Below are 21,737 nucleotides of genomic sequence, written 5' to 3'. Positions count from 1 at the left end.
GAAGCACATTAGGATCTCATTTTACATCTCCTTTGTAATAAAAATACACCACTGAACAATAGAATATAGTAGCTACTGCACTAACGTTTAGTGAAATTGAGCCTCTGGTCATGTTGCAATGAAATAACACAGGTGAAACAGACAATCCTGTTTTGTGTGCTGTTCCTGATTGATAAGTAAAATGATGCATGTGCCAATGACAAAAAGCTACTGTATTCCCTTGGAGAATATAACCAAAGACTCATATGAAGTGATTAAAAAGTAGGTATGTAACTGCTTCGTCAAGTCAGCCTCTGTAACATATAAACATAACGTATTGCACACTTTTAATCCCCCTTGGCCAAATATAGTGTAAGATTCTGTTGAAAGTTACTGCCCCATAATTTAGATTAGATTGTCTTAGTGTAAATTTAGTGCGGAAATCTCAATGCATTCTTCAGATAATGCAAATACGTTGTTGAAAGGACATGTCCCCATTTGACCCTGAAAAAGTAGGTCAAGGTGACCTATTTTCAATAGGCTTGTGCTCCACGCCAAGATGCATCCACAGTCTAAATTTGGTGCAGATATGTCAATGCATTCTTAAGACATGTTACGATTACATTGTTGAATGGACAGACAGACGGACAGATGACAAAATGATTACAATACCCCTTCAGCCTGAAGTTGGCCGAGGGGTAAAAACTGCTCTAATTCTGAAAAGTACACTACTAAGGCTGTACTTTTTCTTTCTGACAAATTAATAAGAAATGCTTGGCTCTGCTTCATTGGGAAACTTGAGATCAAAGTATTATTTTACAGTTGTTGGAGGAGCTGAGAATCTGAAAAGAAACGTATACAGTATATAATCTAAATTCATGTTTCACTATTTCCCAACAGTAAAGATTGGTCATGATCACAAAAGCATTTCCAATTATATAATAAATGGATCTCATCCATCCACATGAAATGGATTGCTTTCACTCACATTAGATTTGACTGTCCTTTCCACTCCTTGCAGATACGAAACCACAACCGGGTTAAGGCTCCCACTGCTGAACGTGCTGCTTCCCTCCTGGATGCTGCCATCACAGCACGTCGTCACACTGACTTTGTCACTTACCTGTCCCACAGTTCCATAATGTTCTTCACTCTACACGTCCAGCCCCCTCGTACAGAAAGCAGCACCATTGGCAAAGGTTGTAATGACTTACTTACTCTTCAAGAGTGGGATTTGGCATTAAATGATTTCTACAGTTAACCCTGATTTCACTGCTTATTTACTGCCATTCTCTAATGACTCCCTAAACATTTGCAGATTTTAAATGTAAAGTGTTTTGTGTTTACACTGTTTTCTTCTCTCTGATTTCTAGGTTCACGTGGCCCCACCAAACTGACCTTGATAGATGTGTGTAGGGGTATGAGTGGCGGGATTCAACACAGCAACTGCAAAACTAAATATCCATATTCTGAACTGGGCCCTATTGTCTTGTCTCTGCTGAGTGGACATAAAACCATCCCCAGCAAGTAAGAGTGTGGCTTCAAAGCCATAATATGTAACATTTTCACATTCACAGAAACACATTCTTCTATTTGACGTGTCCTTTGGTCGCTTGTCAAAAGCAAAAGATACCTTGTCTGCCAAAATGATGTCAGCTGCTACTTTATGATGCCATATATGAAACTGTGATGATCATTTTCATTTTGATTGAGTCCCCAGTAGCAGAAATTATGTACTGTGCCTTTAAGACAAAACTGGTACATATGTAAGGGATAATGGGCAGTGAGCAGGCCATTACTACAAAATAAACCAAACATATCCAGACATAAATCACCTTGAATGTGTATATTTTGCAGTATTGACTAGGATGTTGGACATTACCCCTTACTGCATGGCTATTTGTCATAGAAATCAATACATTATTAAAAAATATTGTTTAGACAATTATCTCATTAATGTTAAAATTATTTTATTGCTCTCACTAAATAGTAACAGTGTGCTGTCTGCTATTTATGGTATAATTACTGTATTTGTTCTACAGAAATAAAAGACTGCTAAACTCCTGTCCAATCAGAATCAAGAATCGAACAGTACAAATCAAACAATGAATAGTTATAAGATTGTGGTATTGTCAACTGCATTGATGTCTTGAGAGTAAGGCATTTCTCACACTTCATCCTAAAATCTGCCTCTCTACAGGAGCAACAAGTTATCTCTGCTTCTTCGAGAGTCCATGGGTCATGTAAATTGTCACACTGCAGTGATTGCTCAGGTCGCTGATTCACTGACGAACCTGCACGAGACCTTGTCCACAATCCAGTTGGCTTCTCGCATCCGCAGAACGCAAAAGAGGGAAAAGGTATTGTACATGTCTTGTAGTGACAGAAACATTTAGCCATATTTTGTTGTCTGTTTTGATGGTTCCTTTGTTCACTGATAGATAATTTGCATCCCAAACCCAGTCCACTTCTTGAACTAATACTAAAATCATCTTTGCTCAACAGCAGTCCACCTCATGTTCTCCTTGTGGAAGAAGTTTGACTAGAGAAAAGAGAGGGACTCCATCTTTGTCTCTTCGAGCATTCCACTCCACAGAAGAGGTAGATGTTGACACCCGTCCTTTTCGCCTACGCAATGAATTCGATGAGCGTTCCAGCAGTGACCAGTCCTGTGATACAGTCATCCAGATAGACTCAGATGGCTCGGTTCAGGCAAAAGCTGCCCCAAGACTAGCACAACCCAAATTTGTGCCTATCATTCCATCCTTGCACCCTAACAAGTCTGACATGGAAGACCCAGAGTTCACTGCTCTTCTCAAAGAGCTTCTGAAAATTCCTCAGCTGCAGGGAGAGAGGAAAAAAGAAGAACCTGTTACTGAAGCACTGAAATCAGAAATAAAGCCACCTGAAAGGGACTGTCTTAAATGTGACACATTTGCTGAGCTTCAAGAGCGTTTGGGTTGCATCGATGGAAGTGAAACAATGGATTTGCTCAAATCTTCTTTCAAAGGCCCTTCTGTTAACAATATTACTAAATCTGAGCCCCTGAAAGAAACACTGAAATTAGCTAATGAAACTTCAGAGGCTACACAGAAGCTGTTGAAACAGGGGTGCAGTAAGACATTTGTTGCAGAAAAGCAAACAGATGGTGCCTTCCCTGGAGACAGTTTTCAGAGAGAGGATTCAGGGTTGTATGACTGCGAGGAGTGTAGTGGAACCAGCTCTAGTGAAGAACTGCTGAATCAAACTCTTGGTCTGGCCTTTCGTTCTGAGTTGCCTGATACTGGAACACTTAAGTCTGATAATAAAGTAAAGTCTTCACAGCACTGTGATGTGGATGCTCAGCCTACAGGCATTACCAGTTCCCCTGCCTTTGGACTCCAATCCACAGGAAAACAGGAAACTGCTGAAGCTGCTGATTGGTTCAAACCAGACAAAAGAACCTCACCTGTTGGAAAGAGCTCTCCTATTTCTCCCTCTTCCACATGCTCATCTTCACAGTCGATAGTAAACAGTGTTATACTTGGGGATGTCTTACCTAATCTCCCCACAGTGGACAATAAGGAAATGAAGGCTACTATCACAGTGACTGTTCAACAGCCACTTGACCAGAAAGGTCAGGATGAACTTGTCTTCTCTATGGTAGAGGAAGTGACCATCAGTGGAGCCATAAGCACTGGGAGGACAGGTGGAAACATTATTTGTTTCAGAGATGCTGGACAGTCACCAGCACATGCTCAAGGTTCCACCAGTTCTCAGGCAATAAGAATTATCAGTAATGTCAGTGAGGAATCTGCAGCTCCAGAGAACACAACCAAAACCTCTGTAACCACAGAGGCTGACACTGAAAAGACCCAGTATCATTTCAGAAGGGAAAGAAGGGTTCTACCATCATTTATTAATCCAATGTTGATTAACACAGACATGGATTGTGATCTGGACTGTCCAAACAAACAAGAAAAACCAGTGGGCACTTTAACTGGTGTCAAGTCTAGGTGTGAGAACACAAGGATTGATGTCAAATGTCCAGAGCAAATGAAGTTTCTTGAGCAGAAGAATGAGATCTTTGCTCCTGAAACTCATGTTAAAAAGTTAGACAAGGTGTGTGATTCAGCATTTACTCAAATTGCATGTAAAACAGTAATTTTGGAGGATTCAACTTGTGGGGAGGAAATGGCTGAAAACAAGATGTGCAGAAAAAGACCAAAAAATACAGACAAGAGCCATTTTAGAGAGAGAGAACATGTTTGTTCCACTAACACTCCAAAGAGCGCAGTGGGGGGAGAGCTTGTTTGCCAAAGTGATGGGAATTCTCCCAAGAGAATTGGTGTTTCACCTGGTTGCCAAGAAACCTCCCCTTCTTCCTTTAAAACAAGTAGTTTGCCTGGAGGTTGGCAGAATGCCAAGTACAAGGATAGCTACAATGGCCGTCATATGGCCGACCACATTGACCCAGGAGGAATGACATCATCCACCCCATGCAGCCCAGGGGTAACCCTGGAGAGGAGGAAGGGCAGACAGTGCTCCCCAGCTAACCACAATGCCCATGTCTCATCTCCACTGAAGTATGTAACAGAGTATAAACAGGATGCTAGTTGCCCTCTTAAAAAAGGTGTGGCATCTTTGTTTGAAATGTCAAGTCTGAACATGAAACAGGATAATATCAGTGGGAGGCTGAAGTCACCCTTAGAGGACAGCAGCAGGCTCTTCAGTGTCAAACTTGAACAGCTTGCTAGCAGGACAAACTCCCTTGAGAGGACCCCCAGGGACTTGCCCATTTTTGATAGAAACAGCAGCAGCAACACCTCTATTAGCTCTAAAGGGAGTTCCAAAGCAAATACTGAGGCTGCTTGTAGGGGTACTAGTTACAAAGGATATAATGAGGGAGACTGTACTTTACCAAGGGCTAGTCGGAGCCCCCGCAAGAATCCTCGATTGGACCAGGGTCACCACTTCTTCCCTTCTGAAAACCATCCCTCTCAATCTGCAAGGCATTCCCAAACCAAACTCTCCGCTGTGGGTAAGCTTAAGATGTCTAGTCCCAAAGTTCGTCGCTCGTCTGCCCCCAGCATCAAGAACCTCAGTCTTCCCCACAAAAGCCTGCGACAGTCCATCAACCGCAGTGCCAGTCTCTCCCCAGACAGTAAAAGTGTTAACTTTGAGCGGACCTCTTCCTTTTTTTCCTCTTCCCCTCCACGCTCATCTCACTCCCTCAGTCGGACCCCAAGCCAGAGCTCCACATGCTCATCCACAAAATCTGCTATTCAGGGTTTTGTCAATGGCAGGATATCAGACCTGCTTAAGGAAAGGGCCGGCAGTCCTACATCAGGACTGGACCAAATGACCCCTCTTCCCTCTCCATACAGCCAAGTAACAGATCCCCGTACACCCAGTCACATGAGTGGTTATGCCAGTGACACCACAAGTGTGTTGAGTGGTGATTTACCACCAGCTATGGGGAAGACGTCTCTCCATTTCTCTAACAGGAACAGCATGGTGAGCAGTGGTTATGACAGCATGGTGAGGGACAGCGAGGCCACCGCCAGCAGCACCTCAAACAGAGATTCAGTCAGCGACCGGAGCAGTTCTCTCCTCAGTGTGGCTCGCAGCAGCCGCTCATCTCGCAAGAGAGGCAGCACAGGTAAAATAACAACAAATACTGGACTTTCATGAACACAATTTGGTTACTTTGTTTCTAGAAGCAAGAAGTAATCCTTCATGTTACTGGTATGTGTTCATTTAGTGAGTGTGATCTCAAAGTCAAAAGTTAGGGTAGACTTTGAACATCTTATACTCACAGCATTCACTATTTTAGATGAATGCATTCTTCTGTTAATCAAGTTACCCTTGGTTTCCTTGAATTTATTTGTGATACTATATTCATATCAAGTGGCAGAGGTTTAAACCTGGGATATTTACTCAAAGGACTTTTTGGAAATGTGATGAATCTGCATTGCCCCATCAATTTATAATAGTTTTACAGTTTTCATTCATTTTTGTTTTTGTTTACTCCCTCAGTTTATTTTTTGATTTTAGTTTAGCTTCATACTAGATACAGACATACTCAGACATGAATCAGTTTAGTTTTTGACTTTAGATTAGCTATAGTTAACACACAGGTAGTTGTATATTGTGGAAATTACTAGTTTTCACTTAGTTTCAGTTTTTTCAGCATTATGAGGAAAACCTTGATTTATTTTAAAAGTAGGATGAGAAAACACAAGAAATATAATATACTTGCACGTTGACCCGTGGGGAACCACATGTTCTAGATGTGGTAGTTTTTATGCTGGGTAAGTACTGATATAAGAATTATTTGGTAAATCATTCTTTAAAATTTAAATAACAATTAATATATTAATATCTAGGGACTGAAATGGGTAAATGCGTCTTTCCTGTTTTTAACTTCATTCCCTGTCATGCAGCGTGGTACTGTGCTTCCAGTCAACTGTCATGGGCATAGTAACGTGATTGTAAGGCTATTGCATTCCAAAATTATTAAAATCTCCTAAAATGTTGTTTCTATCAACTTGCCAAGATATTTAATGTGATGTGATTATTCCTCAACTGTAGGTAACAAATTGGCCAGTTAGAAACTTCTCAATTTCTCAGAACTGCATGGATACACACACAGATCCTCTGAGACCCTCCAGTATTATAATATAGATAGTAATTTTTTATATATAATAATTTTAACACTATTGTTTGCAGGTTTTGCAAAGGCATGTAGTGTTGTAAACCATCAACCATTAACACTGAAAAAATCACAAATATTTTATCTAAAATTTTTGTTAAATTTGAAATTGTGTTGCATTGTTAACTGTGGTTTTACTTGTACTTATCTCTTTTTTGTTATTACTTGAGTTAACAACCTCATTTTTCATTGTTAGTCATAGTTTTAGTCTTTTAAGAACCTTTTGGCACAGTCGTGTAAAGAAGACAATGATTCATTATTGTTATCACTCTATATTAGTAAAATTAACTGTATAAACTAGGCTAAAAATTAACAGTAGTCACCAGAAAATTTCCTAATCTAAATGTAAAGCTTTTAAAAAAAATAGAATGAGTACAAAAATATAACCTGTATAGAGATAAGGAAATGACACTTTTACTCTATACTGTCAGAAATGGCCACAAAACATTTGCTGACTTGTAATCTGACCATATAAAATGTTAATGTGACTATAATTGGACTTGACACACACCAATACAATGCCGTCAGACGTCATTTCTTTACTGGCATTAAAAGCCTGGTGGAGCTTCAGCTCACATCATTAATATATGAACCAAATGGCACCACTTACTAATGGAAGCATGAATACAGAAAATGAGGAGAGCTGATGAATTATATAGATGGGTGTGTGCACATAAACCAGTTGTGCTACTGGAATTATACACTGAGAAACATTTAACAACATTTCGATAAATAACGAGCATGTGAAAGAGCAATAAGACACAGGAGACAGGTCTGCTGGAGGATCATAAGAATTAAATGCCCGTCAGCATAATCTCTTGTTAATGAAGTTCAGTTCTGTAACTAGTGTTCCCTGATGTCATTTACTTATCTATGTTTTGATGAAAGCTCTGCACATACAATCTGAGAGTCTAACCTGTTGTTTTGAGTTCCAAACTTACTGACCAGGACAAAAACTATGTGACAACTAGGTGTGCTGATGAAAATATATTTGTATAAAACTGACCAAGGACCAAGGTTAACTGACTGTACTTATTGGTTCATATAAATTCTAAGTGTACCTACTACAATTATACAACTTTCATCATTATAATCTGTTGCAGCAAACTTTGTGTAACCACATTAGCACTTGAGCTTGTCAAACGTTAATATTTACCAAATTCAAAGATATACTCAACTAAATTAAAATAATCTAAAACATCAGAGACAAGACTTGCACATGTGAAGTTTATAGAAACAACTGGTCTGGTTGTTACTGGTCATTTTCGATGTTTAGCAACTGCATTTCTAACCCAACATTGGCAGGGAGTGAGAGCAAGTTTTTTTTAGAGAAAAATTACCTCTACAAACAGTTACAGTCAATGAATAAGCAGTTATCATGGATGGAGGCAACCAAGACAATTGTTTGCTTATAAACTGAGCTGACAACTAATGACTAACTCTCAGGGGAAAACAAACTCTAAATCTCCACATTTCATATCTAACCATAAGAGTTCAAAGTTGAGAAATGAGGAAAAGAAAAGAGCAGATAAGACATACGCCTCCTCCGACAGTTATCCTTTTTTTTCATAAGCGTCAAATACATATGAAGATGAGTGATCTTCAAGGTCTTCATGGTTCTCAAGTTGTGACTCCTTGACTCCTCACTTCAGCTTCTCTTCCTTCCCACTGGAGATGTTAGTGGAGGTGAGGAGAGAGGAGCTGAGACAACATGAGCCAACTTCACTTCAAAGATTTTAATTAGACATGGGTTAAATATGACATGTTGAACATCTGTCTGTTATTCAGTTCACAATGTACCATCAAATTTTATGACCTCTGACTGATGAGTGTTCATGTAAACTTGAACTTGAACACAATGTGGCATAATGTGCGTAGGTGATGTAGGGATCTCATATAATTTTTTATTTAACACACACGTTTGATTGCCCTTTTGATCATTTTAAATAACTAATATGACTTCATTAATATTTAAAGTCTTGCTCCTGTTGTAGTTTGTATAATTCAGAAGTGTGTCACACCACTGTTAACTGCCATGGGTTTGATTGCCACAACTTCCACAAAGCACTGACTGGGGATACACCTGTGAGGGAGAGAGAGGTCTTCCAGCCAACCCATGAGCCTCGGTCCTCGATGTGCATCTAAGTCAATTGTGACATCCTTCGAGATTGCACACCGAGATTGATTTCCAGGTCACAATCAAACATCAAGGAGTCAGAGTCGAGGGGTGTACAGTTGAGGACAAAATTATTAGCCCCCCTATGAAATTTTAAGTTTCTTCAAGATTTTCCTAAGTACTTTTTTAACAGAGCAAGGAATTTTCAACATAGCATTTCTGAACATACTAGTTTTCTTTAGAAGGCACAAATTATTTATATTTGCACACCAAAACAGCATTATTTAGAAAAAACCTAAAATAACCAGGGACATTATTATTAGCCCCCTTTAAGAAATGACCATATATTAAGTCATGGCACAAACCACTTTTGTGCAATGATGTGCTGTAACTTCACAGGTGATGTGTTTAAAAGTGACCAGGTGAATCAAGTGATTTCACTTAACATTTAAGTGAAAACATGGTATAAAAGCCTCAGTATGGCTCATTGAGCTGTCAGTTGAGAAAGCACCATGCCCAAAACTAGAGAAATCCGTTTGGACCCGAGAAAAATGATTATTGATGTAGACAAAGCAGGAGAGGGATGCACAAAGCAATCCAAGCATTTCCAAGTGTCAAGAACTGGAGTGAGAAGTATAATCCAGAAATTCAAAAGAGCCACACAGTACAGAACAAGCCTTGCAGAGATAGGAAGTGAAAGATTTCAAAGACCCTGGAAAGAAAACTAGTGAGAGATGGGTCTAAAGACCCCAGAACAACTGCCAAGACACTGGTGAATGACTTGGCCACATCAGGAATCATAGTCTCTAAGAAGACAGTCACTATAGCTCTGAACTGGAATGGACTGAGAGGATGCAGACCAAGAAAAACTCCACTTTTGAAGAAGAGACACCTTTAAGCCAGACTTAAATATGCTCAGGACAACCTGGAGAAACATTATGCATACTGGAAGTGTGTCCTATGATCTGATGAGACAAAACTAGAGCTCTTTGGCCATAGAGGCAGCGTTTATGTTTTGAGAAAAAAGGGAGAGGCATAGAACCCAAAGAACACCGTCCCTACAGTGAAACATGGTGGTGGGAGTATTGTGTTGTGGGGATGCTATAGTGCATCTGGAACTAGAAATCTGGTCAAGGTGGAAGGAATCATGAACAAAGAAAGATGTGGAGATTTTGAAAGAAAACCTTAAGCGGTCAGCAGTAACACTGGGTCTGGGTCATTGCTTCATCTCCCAATATGACAACAATCCAAAACATACATCTCTCTTGGTGAAGAGCTATCTTCAGAAGACCAAAGTGAATGTAACTGAGTGGCCTGCACAGAGCCCTGACTTAAATCCCATTGAAAATATTCGGGGTGACCTAAAAAAGAACATCCATGCCAGAAGGCCACCAAATCTGGAGGAGCTAGAAAGATTTGCCAGAGAAGAATGGGCTGGGATTCCTCAAAAAAAGTGTCAGAGACTTGTAATAAAAAAATACTGTGACTGCAGGCTGTTATCCAGCAAAAAGGATACACAATTGACTATTAGGATCAGGGGGGCTAATAATTTTGACACTGGTACTTTTTGGGTTTTTTTGGAATATTTTAATTTCTGTGTGCAAACTAAAATCATGTAAGCATCCAAAATAAAACTAGGATATCTAAAAAAGCTGTGTTAAAAATGTGTTGCTCTGTGTAAAAGCACTCGGGAAATACCTTTAAAACAATGACATTTTTGTAGGGGGGCTAATAATTTTGTCCTCAACTGTAAACATTGAAATATAAAGATGCTAGGGATCAAGTAGTAGAGTTGAAACAAAACTAGGTTTATTTCCCAAAAATATATATTTTAAGCATACAAACACATATTTAAATCATACAGTGTTGCCCACAAAGTTGAAATAATTTTGTTTTCAGACATATTCCTCTTTTTATTCCTGTTTATACACATCAGTAATCCCCTTTAACTTGGTGCAATGATTACATACTGAGTCCCAGTTACATTCAATCTATCAAGAATAAATCACACTGTCACAATCATTTTATGAGACGTAAAAATGTTTTATTCCAGCTGCAGCTACAGTATAGTAACAGAAACATGTATACTAACGGACAAAATCAGTACTAACTCATTATAATGAATCCTCAAATCTCTAAGCTCTGCAATATGTTTTCACCGGTTGAAGGAAGGATCTGCTCTAACTCAACGCAAAGAAAATATAATTAAAACAACTGAATCAAAGCAATTAGCAAATATGACAAATCAGTGTAAACTACATGTGTGTGCTACATCTAGAAACAGAGTTTGTCAGTTGTGCTAATAAATAAAATTATAAAGCAAACAGACTGATGTGGTGTGTGTCTTATAGAAGTTTTGAGTGACTACAACAAAATACACAGGGTGTTCAAAAAGTCTTTTTACAATTTAACTAATTTATTACATAAGAAAATGAGAATTGTCAAATCTGTGGAAATTACTACAAAAGGAAAATTAGATGTTGAAATTTTTTTTGCTGCATTTAATATATGGACACCATTAGTTGCAAGAAGCACATCAAGACTTTGCCGATTTCTTGCTATATTTGCTGTAGCATAGCCTTATCAATGGTGGCAGTGACATCAGTGATGTTTGACTTCAGGTCATTGATGTCCTATATCTTTGTTTGATACACAATATCTTTAACATAACCCCACAGAAAGAAATCCAGGGGAGCGATATATTGTGAATGAGGTGTCCAGGGAACTGGGTCATCCCTTCCAATCCACCGGTCTGGAAATATTTGATTTAAGAACCCACCAACATGTAGTCCCCAATGTGGTGGTGCACCATCTTGCTGGAAAATGATGGTTGGTTGAAGGTCATCCAGTTGTGGTGCCACACATTCAGTCAACAGGTCAAGGTAAACATCTGCAGTAACTGATCTCTCACTGAAGAAAAATGGACCAATGATTTGATTGCACATGATCCTACAATGTGACTAAAAACTTTGATAACCACTGAGTACATAGAATAAATCTAACATGTCTCATCAATTGCTTTTGTCATAATTTCTTTAAATTGTAAAGAGACGTTATGGACACCCTAGATAACTAAAATGTGTTAATGCAAGTATGATCTTTAAACCTGAGCAGCAGTGACGCATCAGATCCAGTCTTGATAACATCTGGTCAATAACAACTGTCAAAAAAGCACTTTTTTCTGGAAACACCTGTATTAGCTTTCACTGGCTAGAGTTTCTAAAGCATGAAAATTTAGCGAAGAGGAGGTTCAGGGGTCTAGTTTTGTCTTAGAATACATTTTACAAAATGCTAAAAGACAATTTTGTCATTTTGACCCATGATGGTTAAAAAAAAATCACCCACAGCAGCTTTAAATATTTTTTCTGTGGGTGAAATGCTCTCTCTTGGTCTCCCCCCTTGCTGTAGGCACCCACCAGCGCCATCCTCCCAATGATGCATCCACGTCTCTGAGGCGTTCCAACAGCGGCCTGCGGTCACGGTGGGCAGAACGAGGAATCCCAGAGGCTTACGAGATCAAGGTGTATGAAATCGACAATGTGCAGCGGATGCAGAAAAGAGCAGGTGCTGACAAACAGGTGCTGGGTTTATTTTGAATCTTTTTGCGGAGGTTAAAGAGGCAGAGTGTAATGTATGACCGCAACTGGCGACCGGTCGCAGTATCAGCATATTGACGATGGATGTTTGCGTCATCTAGGAGGAGTTAATGCATGTGAAATATATGAACGGTTACAAGAGCCAGTGACTGACCCTGGGTAAGTACAGGTTAAGAATAATCCTTCAAACAAAATATGGTGCATCTGGTGCATCTGGTGAAGTCATACCCCCATGATGTTTAGTCTGGCCTCATGAGACATTTCCCCACCCCCGCCAGTCTCAAGCACGCCAACTTTGATACAATTTTAATGACCACATGGGGAAATTGGGTCAATGCAGCAGCTAAGAACACAAAGAACAAAACTGATGCTTAACATGGAGCAGTAAAATATATTTATGATTATTAAAATCTATTTTAGGTATTGACAGAAACTATATATTACTCTTTTGTGTATGATTAAATTTTTCATTGGGTGGGTGAAAATTACATAATAACATATAGTTGTGTATTATAACAGTGTAGCACTGTGTTACGTGCTTCATATTTAAATGTCCTTTTTGTTTCTCTTTGAAAACGTCCCCTCTGTATAAAAAGGTTAATATAATCAGAGAGTAATTCTATTTAGGACCTTCCAGTCCTGTCTTGTTAAATTCCCCAGAGGTGTTGTCCCTGCCCTTACATGGTGTTTATAAGTGTGTGTGGAGGAGGGGGGTGCTGTTGTTCATCTAACCTCTAAAACAGCCAACATCTCAGTGTGCTTAGAAGCCAAACACTGTGTTACAGTCACTCTTGCCAGAGGTTTTTGTTGATGAGAAATGCAAATGACAGATAAAGGGGGTTTATCTAGAAAGATACACTGAGTTAAAGGATCTTCATTAATAATAATGTGCTGCATGAGGGTAAATGGGAGTAGTTAAATGCATGTATATGTTAATGTTTTTCAGGGGCCCGTGTGCTTCAGTGCCAAGCTGAAGTTTTTGGAGCACCGCCAACAGAGGATCTCCGAGGTCCGAGCCAAATACAACAACCTGAGGAGAGAGCTAGAGCAGGCCAAGCACAACCTCATGCTGGAGCCCACCAAGTGGAACCAAGAATGTTAGTGGCATTATTTATCACACTGTAAAATGTAATTTGGCCCATTTGTTGTGCTAACATGTTAATCTATGTTTGAACAACAACTGACTACTTGATTTGTTGTAATAACACAAAAAATACAAGTTAAAAATGTCTCATATCTTATCTTGAAAATCCTTGTCTAAATAACTTAGTAAATTCCGTCAACTTAACTTCAGTGTCAGTTCAGGAGAGTGGGTGGAGGAAAGCCCTGTGTCATCACGTTTTGGTGATGTAATGTCCAAATGCATCATGGACAACTGGCAGGTGCCTTTTCTGGTTGTGAACTTACTGTTGCTTTTTTGTGCCTTGTTTTGAGGCTGAGAATCCATTTTATAACGCACATTATGTATTTATTTTGTTTAAGAAATTGCCTCAACTGTATGCACGTCCATTGTTAGAAATTATGGAAGCAAAAAAGATTTTGAACTTAGTATTTTTTTTAACTGAAACCAGCGCAGTTATAACAATAATAATAATAATAATAATAATAATAATTCTTATTATTAATTACAAGTGATTATTAATTACAGGAAATTACAGTCAACCGAACTAGAAAACTGGTGTCTACACATTTAATTTTTTAAGTTCAACTGCCCTAAGAGTTCAGCTAACAAATTTATGTCCAAAAAACAAAGACACAGGTACACACAACAAGGCATATTTCATTGAGACAACATGGTGCATGTTAAGAGAACGTGTCGTTTATTTAACATGAAAATTTAAGGCAGCCCTTTTACTCATATTTTTAAGTTGAAACAACATGTTATATTTTACAGTGCAGAGTATATGTTAAAGACACCATTTACAGTCCTCATGAAATCCCATATGTTAGTTTTTGGTCTACATGTCAATAATATACCAGTGTCTCACCCATCTAAACCAGTATGTGTTTTTAGGTTTGGCATTTCCTGGAAAACAATTTTCAGCCTGTGATCCTGCATTAACCCTTTCATGCACTGTCCACTCCAGTGGACAGTTCTTCTCCAGCTGTTCTCTTGTATATTAATGGGTTTTATTGTTTTAGTTCCATATCAGCCAACAAAGTGGACGCTTATGCACCATCCCATACACTGTAATTCAGATCATTACTGTAACTTTGCTGTTCTTGATAAACCTGATCTGCACTAACATGTTTGAGTGTAAATCAATTGTTATTTGTTAGACAAGAAGGTTTTTTTTGCATATTATCTCCATGAAGTGAGTAATTACTAGCATTAAAATATGTTAAAATGTGAGAAGACATCAGATTAGCAGCATTAAAAATGTTTTTATTTCATTGTTTTCATATCACTCTCTGATATTGGGTTTTAAACACGTTTCTTTACTTCAGAAATTAAATGCATGGATATTTTTGTAACTCCATAGAAAAAAAAACTCGATCACATTGTTTTTTCCATGGCTAAACACTGAAGAAAAAAATCTTGACTAAGGTTCTCATAATTCGTGCATGAAAGGGTAAATGTAGTTAATTTTTGTAATTCTTAAATGCCCTGCAGAGGACCCACATGCCAGTAGCAGTTAGGACTCATCACAGGGTCATTATGGGTGTTTACTTCACATGAGGAGTCAACCAATCAGAGCAATTGGATGTTTTCATGTGGAAGATGATCCTTGTGTTTACAGGAAATGCTTACCTATGCAAAAACAAATAGCCATTAAGGCATTTCATGAGGACGTTACCATGTTTAATATTAGTCTGGGTGCCAAATTTGACTTGATATGTAATTTAAAAAAAAAAAAAAAAAATAAAAATATATATATATATATATATATATATTAAAGCTCTACATTTTGAACACCTAGACAGTTTGGGGCCCTGGTCATTTGCAAAACCATGGAGCAGGCATTTTACATTCTGTGATAATATATTTTGCATTATATGTCCTAAATCAAACATGCTCACAAAGTTATATTTTGATGTTATGGTGAAGGATTACAAGGGGAGGTGTTATTGTCTTGCTCCTATTTTAGCTTCTGTTCACTTGTTGGTCATCAATTTAAGAATATGTTTTGAAACTTTATTAGGGTCTATAGTTTTTTGCAGTTGAATTTGTGTTTTGTTAAGTTTTTAACCTTTTCTTTCATTCATTCATTCATTTATTTATTTATTCATTTATTTATTTAACCTTTATTTACCCAGGCAAGCAATTAAGAACATTTTCTTATTTACAAATGCAGCCTGATCAAAGAGCAGTGGCTCCTTGAGGGGAAAGGGATGAGGGGGCTAAAAGTAAAAACAAGGTTAAACAATTATAGAAACAAACAGTTACTAAATAAATACATTACAACAATAATGTATTTATTTATTAACTGTATATAGCACCTTTGTAGCATATTGTTCTTATACCAACAAAGTGCTATGTGAATAAAATGTCCATTACTTACTATTAACTATTATTAGTATGACACTATATACAATATCTAATCTGGTGACTTAAGTGTCATGCAGAGATGGACATGTGAGAACCTAAACAGTCATGTCTGTTGCATATATGTTGTGAAGAGTTTTAAGAAGCTTAATCCTTTGTGCTTGATTCTGAAAATACAGTGACCGTACTGACCTTTGAAACTTAGCAAAGCTGTTTAATCATTAACTATTCACCTGAAAAAATTATATTGTATATGGTCAGAAAATATGATACAAAACCATTTCTCAGTTATGGTGTAAAGTATAATGTCCAAGAGATGTTTTTTGCAACAGCTCCATTTCTAAAAATATTCAAGTTTGCAAAATGTATTTTGTTTGTTGTGTTTCAAGATTCATGCTTTTGTGAACCTTTTTACTCATTGCCTGGAAACTGTAGTGAGTTACAGAACATATTTTTGCTTCAGGTTTGTTTTCCTCAGCCCTACTGTGTAGATTTGGTTATTTGGGGAACAGGGCAGATAAACATGAATATCCCTTCACATTCAAGTAAATGTGGTTCAACTGCAAGAAAATCCTTTACTAAACCAATGGTTAAAGCCTTTATCTGACTTCTCCTTTTTTCAGTCGATCTGTGGCAGACGTTCGAAGTCGACTCCCTGGAGCACCTGGAGGCTCTTGAGGTGGTGACGTCTCGGCTGGAGAACCGGGTCAACGTCTGCAAAGCCAGTGTCATGGTGGTCACCTCCTTTGACGTCACTCCCAGGAGGCAGCAAAAGAAGCGACGGCGAAGAAGTGCCGGAGCAAAAATGGCTTCAAGGGCATCTGAGCTGAATTCTAGAAAGCATTGAAGCATTTATGTATCTATTATTTATTTTGAAGGACAAAGTGAAAATATGCACTTTTCTTTTCGTTAACCCACACTTTACCTCTTGTCCAGTTAATTTAACCTGGTGCCACGGTCTGGTCTGGTACGATACAGTAGGTACAGTACTTCCTGGACATGTTCACAATAACAGTTTAATCTGTTTTAAAACCTTAAAATCTACTCTTATTCCATTATGAGGCATTGATTACACCATGATGCAAGTTCCCAACTTAATAACGGCACAAAGCATTAATTTAATACTTTTTAAATATAGCTTGAAATAACTCTTGAAACCCCTCTTTTCTTGTTATTTCTTAATATGGAGTATAACAGACATTACAATGCTAACTTAAAGGTGATAAATTCAGACGCTCTATATTCTTATTTCCATGAAAAGGCTTTGAGACACTTCGTATCACTTCATGACAATAACGCAACTACTGTAGATACTTGTCATAACATATCGTAACATCAGTGCAGGGCTATTTACTATCAAAAGAAAGCACCTTTGTGAATTTCTTAACTCAGTTAAGTAATTTCAGGATGCGTACCTCAGCATCTTTAACACTTCAAGTATCCACTGTGACTCACAGAATAAACTTAGGGCAAAAAACATTTTTTTGTGTTATCTATAAAGATTAAAAAATGGTGAAAAAAACAAAACAAAAAAGAAACGTCACTACTGAAACTTGACTGTGCATCTTTTTTTGTTATTATTTTTGTGCAGAAAGTGAAAACACAAAGCTGTCTCAACCTAATGAAATGATTAATTTACCCAAAGATTATGCTTTTTTCATCTATGATTTTTAAGATATTTGACCATTGCTGTTACCTGTATTTTCCTACTGAGTGTCTAAAAGCCATGCTACGCTGATGTATATACATTTTGGTGCTGAATATCTTTTAAAACTCTTGAAAAAGTGTTTTTGGTAAATAATGCAGGATGTAAAGCAGGAAGCAAATTGGTTTTCCACTAACTGCCTGAGAGGTCCAGTGAAAGTTACAGCCGACTGGGACAACAGTGTGAATTTTTTACTCTCTTCAGATGATGGCGATTCATGATCAATAACAGGCCCCTAAAACACATTAGTAAATGATTGGGGGGCCCGAATAAAAAATGTGGATTCTCCTCTCAGTGTAATGGAGAAATAATTACATTAGAGAAATAACGTCATTGTGCCTGAAGAGCCTTGTGGCATCAATGTCACTGAGCCAATTGGAGAGAATGCGCTGAGTGTGCAGCGGACAGCGCTGCCATAGGTTTTCTACTTAGACAAATGCATTTTAAACACACATAAAACACTGGAGCTTTGTTTTGTGGTGTCTTATAAATCAGCATGTTGTGTGTCACTGTAAACATTTGACCACAGTTCAGTTGTATTCTGTGTTTGATTTTGTCAATAATAAAGACCATATACTGTTCCTGATTCAACCACACTTGTGTGTCTGTGACTGTCCATTTCTTCTCTTCTGCAAAGAGGTTGTTTTTTTTGTTTTTTTTACAACCCTAAATCCAAGCAGGTTGGGTCAGTGTTTAAATTAAAACTATGATTAGTTAATTGTCTTTGACCTGTATCACACTGAAAACAAGACAATAGATTATATTTCATTTCATGAAATCGTGTTTTCAAAATAAACACTTTTTGACACAATTTTGACACTTTTAGTGCATTTTTAAAAGAAGTACACGGTATAAAGAGACAGTAAAGCATTAATGAATTTGTTATATTGACATTTCTTTTAACCCTTTACCATGCAAATGACTATTTTCGGTCATTTCTGCATACATTATAAGACAGTGACAGTAACAATTCGAGTGAGGATAGTGAGGCAACACTCTTAGGTCCAATGTGGTCTACATGGTCTGTAAGGTCCACCTCTGCACGAACAGTGAGCGTAACTGCTTTGCTAAGTACCATGAAGTAATGGTACTAATGTAAGGAATGATGTTCAAAGTGTCATGTGTATGTTGAAAGGTGTCTGTATCAGCACTTACGTTGTAATGTTCTAAAAGTGATGTTCTAATGTTCAAAAATACACGTTCCTTTGACTTTACATGTGTTTGTCTTGTATTTTCTACATTTACTTCTTGGATTTTTTTGTGTGTTTTTTTGCCACTTGTGGGTAAGGAACTAAATATGGTAATTTCATTGACCTTGATTTTCTACATAATAAAAAACGTTGAAAAATTTCACAAAAGTAATAAAGTCTTGTTAGGTCACACTAAGGTTGAAATTTTGAATTTTAGAATATTTCTATGAGTGCCCTAGAAAGGGTTAAGGGCACCTAGTAATGAAGTCTTTCAGGAATCATTTTATCCTCTTCTTCCTCTTCTTTAGGTGTTCAACAGCATTCGGACTTTGTTGCTAGGACAATGACACAACCCCAAACCCTGACAGACCCTGGCTTCTGGACTATTGGTGGTAACAGTCTGATTGGTCCTTTTCATCTTTGGTTGTGCACATGGCATGCACTTCACCAAAGAAATTCAATTAATTTAAATTTTATTTATGTAACGCTGATCATAATAAATAATTATCTGAAGGCACTTTGCTAATTCAGACCAAACCCAACAAATTCTTCAGGAGTGAGCCAAGGTGAAAATGGGGAGGAAGAAAAAACATTTACAGAGGAAAAAACCTCCAGGCTCTGGGGAGGTTACAATCTGCCTCGACCAGGTGGACAATGTACGAGAAAGAACAACAAACGACACATACACAGGATGACACAGACAAACACTGGACAGGTTGTGCAACCTATCAGGAACGAATGTAAGAAAATAGAGAGTGAAAAGTACAAACTACAACAAAGGGAAGATCTGGATACTGATTGTTTTGAGCACAATCCACATTTATACTTAAAAAAAAAAAAAAAATTACTATCTAACCTTTATTTAACCAGGAAATATCCCATTGAGATTAAGAACCTCTTTTACAAGGGAGTCCTGGCCAAGATAGGTAGCAGCAAATACAACACACAGTTACAGGATTACACCATTAAAATCCATACAACAGACACAGTTGACAATAAACAGTTAGTAAAAATAACATTTATGAGCAGATTAAGAAAAACAAGTCCGGGTTATGGAGTTGGCCTCAAGAACTCTAAGTTTGGTCTTAAAAGCACTCAAAGAAATTAACTCAGATAGTTCCTTTCTGTAGCTGATTCTGTGTATAATGTGCAGAGTAAACAAAAGCCCTTCGACCCATTTTTGTACGTGTGAATGGAACAGGAAACAACTTGTGATTATTTTTACAGAGAGAATAGGTATCAGAATTTCTAATGTACAAATGTAGACAGGCAAGAGGCCAAGTATTGCCTTATATAAACTTCCTCAATGATGATCCATCTAAATTACCTCTGAACCAGGGAAGTCCATAATGCTTCTGGACATAGTTAAGATGAGGTTTCCTTGCAGTGTTCACTGTTCAGCTTAGGCTTGAACCCTTGCCATTTATAAAATGAAATACAACCGGATTTTTTAAACAATTTAATGGACTCTATGCACAGCCCCACTACTTCCTGAACTTCAGGCAGCTCCTTTACTTCCTGTCTTTCATTATTGGACGCAGTGATTAATCCAGGTGTGCCTGCTACTTCTTGTTGTGACTACTGTGGTAAGGCACACCTTGATTAATCAATGTATCCAATAATGAAACACAGGAAGTAAAGGAGCTGTCCGAAGTTCAGGAAGTAGTAGGGCTCTGCATAGAGCCTATTGCATCTTGCACTGTAGTGGGTGGAATATCCAAATCCCCTCGTATCTGTCTTTGAGCAACATTCTTTTGAAACATTCCAATACTTTTTTGTGCATTTGTTGACAAACTGGCCCGTCTTTGCTCCTAACAGACCAGACCTTTATTGGAAGACACTTGTGAGTTCACATCACCTGTTCCAAGCAGCCACATTATCATATAATTAACTCCTACTTACTATCAGCCCTAAAACACTCCTGTCCAACTCTATGTGTTGCAGGCTGAATTTAAGGAATGGCAGAGGTATATCTACAAATGGCAAATGCTGTGGTGATACAGTCTACAGTAAAATGTAATGTGCACTTTCTATACTGTCCCTACTGTTTATAATTAGGAGCTGAAATATATATATAGTATATATGCAGATTCATTCATGCAAATGTCAGCTAACAGGAAGGGAATGCCAAAATCCTTCCTTATAAGCTGCCTCAGCTGGTCAAAAGGTAACTGAAGCAAGAACAGTTCAGCCCTGGAGCGGCTCAGTAATAAAATGAGCAGAGAAATTAGGCTACAGGAGTAAATGCCAGAAATCTTAAACACACAGTTAATTCAAATTGGACAAAGGTAAGGTAAAAACTTAACTACAGTGATGTTTTTAGTCAAACCTCATTGTGACCAAAGGCAGCCCTGGCCTAGAAGGTTGGAGAAGGATTGCCAGTTCAATTCCTTGGACCAGCAAATAAACTGTTGGCTGATGTTCCCTTGAGCAAGGCACTTAACCCCCCCATTTGCTCCCCTAGCACCTGACATGGAAGCTCAGTGCTCCAAGTCTGCAGTGTGTGTTCTAGCATATTCAGCTGATGATGAGTTAAAAGCAGGTCAATTCCAGAATATGTTCCATGTCCACATGTATATTAATACTGACAAATACAGATTCTTTGAAGAAGAAGAAGAAAAAAAAAATAAAATCCAACAAATAACATTAAGAGAGGTTCATTTGCAGATTCACATAGCTAGGTGATAACTACAAATATTTAATCAAAACCAAAAAGGATACACAAAATACATAAACATCTGTTCTCCACATCTGTAAACAAAATGCTTCCAGATGAAGACCAGAACCCACCATGCTTACACTCTGCTTATGTAACAGTTACAATAAAACGTAAAGACGATGTACATTTCTCCTATTTCCCTTGTAATCCGAAACACAGTTTATCAGTTTAATACACCATAACACATCATATGACTGCTTCATCTGCTGTTACATAACCGATGACACACAGTCAGCGCCAGGCTTCAACAT

General features: G+C 37.9%; 1 protein-coding gene across 2 annotated transcripts in view; it reads left to right on the top strand.

Annotated features, from left to right (window-relative positions):
• kif26bb (kinesin family member 26Bb) overlaps positions 1–18,158 on the top strand; it is a 36,351-nt gene extending 18,193 nt beyond the window's left edge. Inside the window, exons 9-15 of one of the 2 annotated variants that reach the window (XM_030129047.1) lie at positions 1,001–1,178; positions 1,353–1,506; positions 2,180–2,339; positions 2,485–5,620; positions 12,198–12,367; positions 13,332–13,482; positions 16,496–18,158. In XM_030129047.1, the coding sequence (XP_029984907.1) occupies positions 1,001–1,178; positions 1,353–1,506; positions 2,180–2,339; positions 2,485–5,620; positions 12,198–12,367; positions 13,332–13,482; positions 16,496–16,719 (4,173 nt within the window). In that variant the 3' untranslated portion in view covers positions 16,720–18,158. The remainder of the gene's footprint in view (positions 1–1,000; positions 1,179–1,352; positions 1,507–2,179; positions 2,340–2,484; positions 5,621–12,197; positions 12,368–13,331; positions 13,483–16,495) is intronic. The other variant, XM_030129048.1, reaches the window with a different exon arrangement.
• The last annotated feature ends 3,579 nt before the right edge of the window (positions 18,159–21,737 follow it).

This window comes from Sphaeramia orbicularis, chromosome 24, assembly GCF_902148855.1.
Source record: "Sphaeramia orbicularis chromosome 24, fSphaOr1.1, whole genome shotgun sequence".
Taxonomy (NCBI): Eukaryota; Metazoa; Chordata; class Actinopteri; order Kurtiformes; family Apogonidae; genus Sphaeramia; species Sphaeramia orbicularis.
Note: the sequence above shows the minus strand (reverse complement) of the source record. Positions and strands in the feature narration are given on the sequence as shown.